Source organism: Gossypium raimondii, chromosome 12, assembly GCF_025698545.1.
Source record: "Gossypium raimondii isolate GPD5lz chromosome 12, ASM2569854v1, whole genome shotgun sequence".
NCBI lineage: Eukaryota > Viridiplantae > Streptophyta > Magnoliopsida > Malvales > Malvaceae > Gossypium > Gossypium raimondii.
In genome coordinates, this window is record NC_068576.1 from 29035366 (window position 1) to 29044444 (window position 9079).

The 9079-nt window shown below is 36.4% G+C and overlaps 1 protein-coding gene across 1 annotated transcript; it reads left to right on the plus strand.

Moving 5' to 3' along the window:
- Positions 1 to 322: 322 nt before the first annotated feature.
- Positions 323 to 1249, plus strand: LOC105762095 (uncharacterized). Its single transcript, XM_052625231.1, has one exon. The coding sequence runs from the start codon at positions 323 to 325 to the stop codon at positions 1247 to 1249; it is 927 nt and encodes a 308-aa protein (XP_052481191.1).
- Positions 1250 to 9079: the final 7830 nt, after the last annotated feature.

Sequence of the window (9079 nt, forward strand, 5' to 3'; positions counted from 1 at the left end):
GTGACACAGAAAATCCTAGTCTGAGGGGGAAAGAACATTGTAAGGCTATCACTCTTAGGAGTGGTAAACAAGTTGGCGAATCTTTTATCAACTCTACTATAGCACCTCAAGATACGAATGGAGTGATCACTGGTGAGAAGGTTGAATCTAAAGAGTTTTTTCAATGTAATAGACAAAGAAGTTCCATGAATTGTCACTCATATGCCTAATTTCAGAACTGTTGCTGCAATCACAGATGTCCGTGCAAGCAGATATATCTCTACCTTTACCCTTCCCACAAAGTTTCAGGAAGAATAAGCATGACAAGCAGTATTAGCAGTTGATGGACACACTAAAGCAACTGCACATCAATATTCCTTTAGTATATGCTCTGGTACAAATTCCAAGTTATGGGAAATTTATGAAAGACCTCTTGTCCAAGAAGAAGAAGCTCACTGATATTAAAACTATTGCACTCACAGAAGGCTGTAGTGCTGTTTTGAAAAACAAGTTGCCCCTTAAATTGAAAGATCCTGGGAGCTTTACCATCCCATGTTCAATTGGCAATCATTATTTGGGTAAGGCTTTATGCGACTTGGGAGCTAGCATTAACCTAATGCCACAATCTACTTTCAGAAAGTTGGGAATTGGTCACATGAAATATACTACAGTAACATTACAACTAGTCGATCGATTCTTGGCTCAACCTGAAGGGAACATAAAAGACGTCTTATTTCGAGTGGATAAATTCATTTTTCTGACTGATTTTATCATACTTGATTGCGAGGGAAACGAGGAGGTTCCCATAATCTTGGGACGACAATTTTTAGCCACAGGTCAAACTCTTATTGATGTTTACAAAGGTGAACTAACCATGCGACTTAATGATGAGCAAGTCACCTCCAGTGTTTTTGAATCGATTCAATACAATAACAAAGAAGAATGCCATACAGTTGATGTGCTAGATGATCTAATTGAGGAAGAGTTCAATGACCAAAGCACAGTACTTTCTGAAGAGTTTACAGTGAAATTTGAGGTCGAATCCTTAGATGATTGTGATAGCATGGTTCAAGCTAATAATCTTAAACTCAAGCATGGATGGCAGATTGAATCCTTAGACCTAGTCAATAGAACAACCCCAATTTTCAAACCATCTATTGAAGAAGCTCCTACTCTGGAATTAAAACCACTGCCTCATCATCTTAAATATGTCTTTCTAGCTAACCACAATCTCCCAATTATTGTCTCCGCAACACTGGATGTAACTTAAGAAAAGAAATTGGTCCATATTCTCAAGAAACATAAACGAGCTATTGCTTGGAGTATTGCTAATATTCAAGGTATTAGTCCTAATTTTTGCATGCACAATAACAAGTTGGAAGATGAAGGCAATCAATCGATTGAATAGCAAAGAAGATTAACCTAGAAGATGAAGGAAGTTGTCAAGAAGGAAATCATAAAATGGCTTGAAGCTGGAATTATTTACCCGATTTCTAATAGCAATTGGGTAAGTCCAGTGCAATGTGTTCCTAAAAAGAGTGGCATCATTGTGGTTTGCAACGATAAGGATGAATTAATTCCTATAAAATTCCCATGGGATGGCGAGTTTGTATGGATTATCGCATATTGAATGCAGCCACAAAGAAGGATGTAACACCCCTAACTCGAATCCGTCGCTGAAACAGGGTTACAGAGTATTATCGAAGTTTACAATTTAAACAGACAAAAAATTCAAACATTTCATAACATATATATATGCATAGCTGTACCAAAACCTATCATGTAGGTCACTTGTCAAGCTCACCCATTTGGCACCCAAAATACCAATTCATAAGGTAAATCATTTTGCATCATTTCATGTCACTTAACTTACTTGCCAAAACATACCAATATTTCCAAATGGTACCAAATATACCATTCTAACTAACATCACTATACCTATAAATTTTCCATAAAAAAGCACTAAATCACACCAAGGTATAAAACATATCTTATATGCATATTCAAACCACATTTTACTATCCATCATTCTACCATATCAAATGCACATCAAACATGATAAAGCCACATGTATATACACATCAAAATATACCAAACACAAGCCAAATAAGTGGCTAATCTCAACAAAACACTTATATGTCAACATTAGCCAAAATAACTTATACATGTCATTATAACCCAAATTAAATACCTGAAAGTACCAAAATGACCGATAGATAGTGTGATATAGCTCCAACAAGCTTCCAACCTGAACGAGCTTCCGAATCACTAAAAACACAAAAAAATAACATAGAGTAAGCATTTAAGCTTTGTAAGTTCGTATAACATAGAATTTAACTTACCATTTAGTCACAATTAAGGTAAGCATACAAAGCATATCCAAACTCAATTTGGCCAAAATCCTAAACACATATCCTCATCAACCATGTTAGTCATGTAATTCATATAAATATCAAGAAACATGTATGAGCTCAACAATAATCAAACTTCTATGTACATATAATTTCCATATCATGTATCTATATATCATGAACAAATCATTTTCATATATCTCATGTAAATGCCTGTAGTAGTTCTTATTGAACTCATGTAATCTCCTATAGAACAATGCCCGTTGAACCATTTAGAATATCGATGGATACGCGGGTAGTAAACACATGGTGTACTGAACTGTAATCCGTCAATTCATGTACATGTATGCTCATACGAGCTGTAAATGGTAAGCTCCTCCGAGCTGAATAACGGTAAGCTCTTCTGAGCTGAATAACGGTAAACTCCTCCAAGCTGAATAATGGTAAGCTCATACAAGCTAAGCATCGGTAAGCTCATATGAGTTGAGCATCGGTAAGCTCATAAGAGCCAAAATAGGTAACCCTAATGACATGTCATTTATATCCTACAAATTCCTAAGGTTCAAATGGGGCTCGGTAATTGTCGTACGTCGTCGGATATGAAATCGGCATTTATATATGATAATAATGAAAATAACATACATATAATTCAATCTAAGCATATAATTACACAATTTAATTACATGAACTTACCTCGACGAGTGTATGTAGATACGAAGGCGACTAATCTAATATTTTCTCTTTGTCTCGATCTAACTCCGAGCGAGGTTTGACAGGATCTATACGAATGAATTTAACTCATTTTAGTATAATTATCATTCAATTTAGTCCAACACAGATTTTTGGTAAATTTACCATTTTTCCCTATACTTTTAATTCTTTACAATTTAGTCCTTATCTCATAAAAATGGAAATTTGCACAATTTCATTACAACCCATCATAGCCGAATCATATACATGCTTATAACAGGCCACATTTTTCACAAATTCACAATTTTACCACACAATCTATCACATTTTTAATATAATCCTTAATTGATAATTTCATCAAAAATTCATTTACAAAAGTTGTTTATCTAACAACAACCATTCATTTTATACCATTAAACTTCAAAACCCTAACATGTTCATCAATGAAAAAACTCAAATACTTTAATAGTTTCACAAATTAGTCCACGACCTAGCTAGATTAAGCTACAATAATTTATAGAAATTATTAAAAACGAGGCAAAACATGTACCTAATTGATGGAAACAAGCTTGCCGAATCCTAAAAAGAAAAAATTACTTTCTTCCTTCAATATTAGGTTGGAAAAAAAGATGGATAAAGATGATAGCAAATTTGGTTTTATTTATTTTATCATTTATTACTTATTTACAAAATTAGCCTTAATTAACTTTAAAAATTACACTAATGCAAAGCCATGTACGTCCACTATCACATTTAATGGTCTAATTACCATATAAGAACCTCCACTTTAAAGTTCTATAGCTATTCGACACCTTTAGCTATTAGAACACAACTTTTGCACTTTAAGCGATTTAGTCCTTTTTATCAAATTGAGCATGTTAAAATTTCTTAACGAAATTTTTATATGGTAATACTATTATGATGTAAACCATAAAATAATAATAATAAAATAAATTTTTGGACTTATAATTTGGGGTCTCAAAACCACTATTCCGATTTCACTGAAAACGGGTTGTTACAACTCTCCGCCTAAAGAGATTTTCGTTCTAGAAAATCTTACCGGAAAAGAGGTTCGGATATTGTTTTCTCATAGCTTCATCAGGTTCCCAAGTAGCTACTTCTATTTCATGTCACTGTCAGAGAACTTTTACTATAGCTATGTTTTTATTTCTCAACTCTTTCACCTCTCGTGCCAAAATTCTGATCGGTTCTTCACTGTATGACATATCAGGCTGAATCTCGACATCCGTCAGAGAGATAACATGTGAAGGGTTAGATCGATCCCGTCATAACATAGACAAGTGAAAGAAATTGTGGATTCTTTCAAGTTTTGATAGTAAAGCTAATCGGTACGCAACAAATTCGATCCTTTCAATAATCTCATACGGCTCGATAAATCGCGGACTCAGCTTTCCTTTATGACAGAATCGAAAAACTTTCTTCCAGGGTAAAACTTTCAAAAATACCCTGTCACCTACTTGAAACTCTATATCTTTACGTTTAAGATTTGCATAGGATTTCTGAAGATCTGAAGCTACTTTTAAGCTATCTCGAATCACTTTCACTTTTTCCTCAGTTTCGCGAATCAAGTCAACCACATGTATCTTTTTCTCACTGAGCTCAATCTAGTATAACAGAGTTCGGCATTTACGACCATATAGAGCTTCATACGGTGCCATCTTTATGCTCGACTAAAAATTGTTATTATACGCAAATTCGACCAACGAAAAATATTTCTCCCAGTTGCCTTCAAACTCTAGTACGCAACATCGAAGCATATCTTCAAGAATCTAAATTACTCTCTCAGACTGACCATCGGTTTAAGGGTGAAATGCAGTGCTAAAATGCAACCGCGTACCCAGAGCTTCCTGTAACTTTCTCCAGAATGGCGATGTGAACCTCGAATCTCTATCCAAAATAATGGATATTGGAACCCTGGGTAATCTGACAATCTCAGAAAGAAAGAACTCAACTAATCTGTTAAGTGAGCAATCTGTACGTACCGAAATAAAATGTGCAGACTTCGTCAAATGATCCACGATAACCCAGATAGTATCTTTCTTTCTCCGAGATAGGGGTAACCCGATACAAAATCCATAGTAATTCTATCTTATTTCCACTCCGATATCATCACTGGCTGTAACAGTCCTGAAGGTACCTAATGTTCAATTTTAACTTGCTGACATATCAAACATCTAGATACAAAATCAGAAATCTCATGTTTCATTCCTGGCCAGCAATACATTTGTCTCAAATCGTTGTACATTTTATTGCTCCTCAGATGAACAGGCAAGCTACCATTATGAGCTTCGTATAAGATTTTCTATATATGCTCTAGATTCTTCAATACACAAACTCTACCTCTGAATAATAAACAATCATCTGGCCCTATTCAAAAATCTGAATCAGACGTCGTCAACTCACACTCCATTCATTTAGCTTGTAATTGATTATCACATTTCTGAGCTTCGCAAATATGTTGTAGAAATATCAGTTTAGCTTTTAACTCAACTAAGATCGAGCCATCATCAGACAATGTCAATCGTGTATTCATCACTCGCAAAGTAAACAAAGACTATCTACTAGAGCATCCGCAACTACGTTTGCTTTTCCCGGATGATAACCAATAACTAACTCATAATCTTTCAATAGTTCGAGCCATCTATGCTATCTCAGATTTAGATCTTTCTACGAAATCATATACTTTAAACTCTTGTGATCGGTAAATATGTGACATTTTTCACTGAAGAAATGGTGTCGCCAAAGTTTTAACGTAAACAAAATACTTGCCAACTCTAAGTCATGTGTCGGTTAGTTTTTCTCGTACGGCTTTAGTTGTCTAGAGGCATAAGCTATTACTTTGCCTTACTGTATCAAAACACAGCCTAAACCTTCAATGACGCATCACTAAAAATCACAAATTCTTTACCCGATTCAGGCTGAATCAGAACTGGTGCTTCGGTCAACAATGCTTTCATTTGGTTAAAACTTTGCTGACATTTATCAGACCATACAAACTTCACATCTTTCTGTAGTAGCCGTGTCATCAGTGTAGCTATCATCGAGAACCCTTTTATAAATATCCGGTAATAACCAGCTAATCCTAGAAAAATTCTGACCTCAGGTACTTTTCTTGGCGGTTTCCAGTCAACAACCGCTCAAATTTTACTTGAATCAACTCTGATGCCTTCAGTCGATACTATATATCTCAGAAAACCAACTTCTCGGAGCCAAAACTCACATTTGCTAAATTTAGCAAACAGTTGTTTATCTCGCAAAGTTTGCAGAATAATTCTCACGTGCTCGGCATGTTCAAACTCGTTTTGGAAATATATTAGTATATCATCAATAAATACTACCACAAATCTGTCTAAATACGGTTTGAAAATTTTGTTCATCAAATCCATAAATACTGCAGGTGCGTTAGTTAAACCAAAAGGCATCACAAGAAATTCATAGTGTCTGTACCTAGTTCTAAATGCAGTTTTTGGCACATCTAAATCTTTCACTTGTAGCTGATAATAGCCAGAACGAAGATCAATCTTTGAGAACATTGTGGCACCTTTCAACTGGTCAAACAAATCGCCAATGTGAGGCAGTGAATATTTGTTCTTGATTGTAACTTTGTTGAGGTGACGAATGCATAAGTTCATCGATCCGTCCCTTTTCTTAACAAACAGAACCGATGCACCTCAAGGTAAAAAACAGGGTCGAGCAACACCCCTGTCTGTCAATTATTGTTACTGTGCTTTCAACTCTTTTAACTCTGTAAGAGCCATCCTGAAAGGTGCTATCGATATCAGTGATGTTTCTGGTACAAGTTTTATAGCAAACTCGACCTATCTGATCAGCAATAATCCAGGTAACTCCTCTAGAAACACATCGGGGTACTCGCAAACTACTGGCACTAATTCAAGCTTTGACTCAGACACTTTAGTATCCAAGACATAAGCAAGGTAAGCATTACAACCCTTGCTCACATATTTATGTGCTGACATAGCTGATATCACAATAGGCAACCCGCTCGAATTATCTGATTCAATACGAAACATCTCACCATTCTGACATTTTAATATGATAAGCTTTTGTCTACAATTTACCACAGCATCATGCAGAGTTAGCCAATCCATGCCTAAAAAAACATCAAATTCATCGAACAGTAATAGCATCAAATTAGCTAGAAAACTATAACCTTGGGTCATCAACGGATAGTTCTTGCAAACCTTATCAACAAGCACATACTGACCTAAGGGGTTCGGTACTTTAACCACGAATTCAGTGGACTCAATAGGTAATTTTTTAGTAGACACTAAATTCGTGCAAACATATGAATGAGTCGTTTTGGGATCAATCAACGCAGTTACATCAATATTATAAAGAGAGAAAGTATTGGTAATAACATCTGGCGTAGAAGCATATTAGTGTACGAAAATAGCATAAGCCTTAGCTGGTGCTCGAGTCCTGGATCTTGCAGTAGAGTTTTTTGTCACACCACGGCTGCCACTCACATTTCCAGGATTACGAGGTGGCCTACCTCTCGTAATTGTGTTGCTTGACCTCGACATTTGAATATTATCTTCCTAGGATTTCTCAGGGCAATCCCTATGATAGTGGTCAAAGGAACCACATCAGAAACACCCTCCGCTCTTCATTCGTACTCACCAAAATGTGGCCGGTTAGAGTGCTTGCACTCAGGTCTGGTGTTTCTAACACTACCCACACTAGCTACAGATGTAGCCTGGGGTTTAAAACTAGAGCGTTAGGTACCTCTGTCTCTACTGGAGTATCCCTCAAAAGTAGTAGAACGGTAGTGATGTTTTTTAAATTTCTTAGATACTGACTGATGCAACTTCTCTATCAATCTCTTTCTCGAATCTCAAGCCTCAAATTCAGCGTGTCTTCTCTCTTTGCTCAGCTCTTCAGCATTATGTGCCTGATCAACTAGTACAACAAACTCTTTCAACTCAAAAATCCCAACTAAAACCTTTATATCCTCGTTTAATCCATCTTCAAACCGCTTACGCATTGCAGTCTCAGTCAGAATACACTCTCAAGCATATTTGCTCAATCGAACAAATTCTCATTCATATTCAGACACCGTCATACGAACCTGTTTAAGCTTCAGAAATTCTTTACGTTTCTGATAGATAAATGTCTGACTAATATATTTCTTTCAGAACTCAGTTTGAAAGAACTCCCAAGTGACCCGATCTCTCGGTACAACAGAAATTAACGTATTCCACCACTGATAAGCCAAATCTTTTAATAGAGATACCGCACACTTAAGACATTTAGCAAGTGAACAAGATAATTCCTCAAGTACTCTGATGGTATTTTCTAACCAGAACTCACCTCTCTCGAGATCATCCTCAACTATAGCTCAGAATTCTTCAGCCCCGTACTTACGGATCTTATCAGCAGGAGGCTTACTAACTCGGATAGGTTCTGTACCTTGAGGAATAAAGGGAACTGATTGGGGAACAGTAAGGGGTGGAGGTTGTCGAGCAGCCAGGTTCGTCCATACGAACTCGGTGAACCAATCATTCATCATCTGTTTCCTTAGCCTTTCCTCCCCGGCCCTCAGATATGGGCCTCTTACCACTCGAAGCTACTCCGTGAACGGAGGCTCAAGCGTTATTCTCTACTTCATCAGAATCAGCCCGGTTGGATGCCATTGATCTATGACAACATTTTTTAAAACAAACAAGAGATATCACCCTATCACAAGTTATATCATGGCATGTATAGCTAGACTCGTATACGCTATGCTAGTCCGAGAATCAACTAACCCGTAGCTTTGATGCCAATAAATGTAACACCCCTAACACGAATCTGTCGCCAAAATAGGGTTACAGAGTATTACAAAAGTTTACAATTTAAATGAATAGAAAATTCAAGCATTTCATAACATATAGCATTCATGTCAGAAAGCAATCATAATTACGCATATTGTCCCTAATACGATCCCTCGAGGCCCAAAATACACCTTAGAAACAAATCGGGACTAAATCAAAAATTCAAAACCTGTTTCGAAAACTTATAAAATTTTTAACACTGTA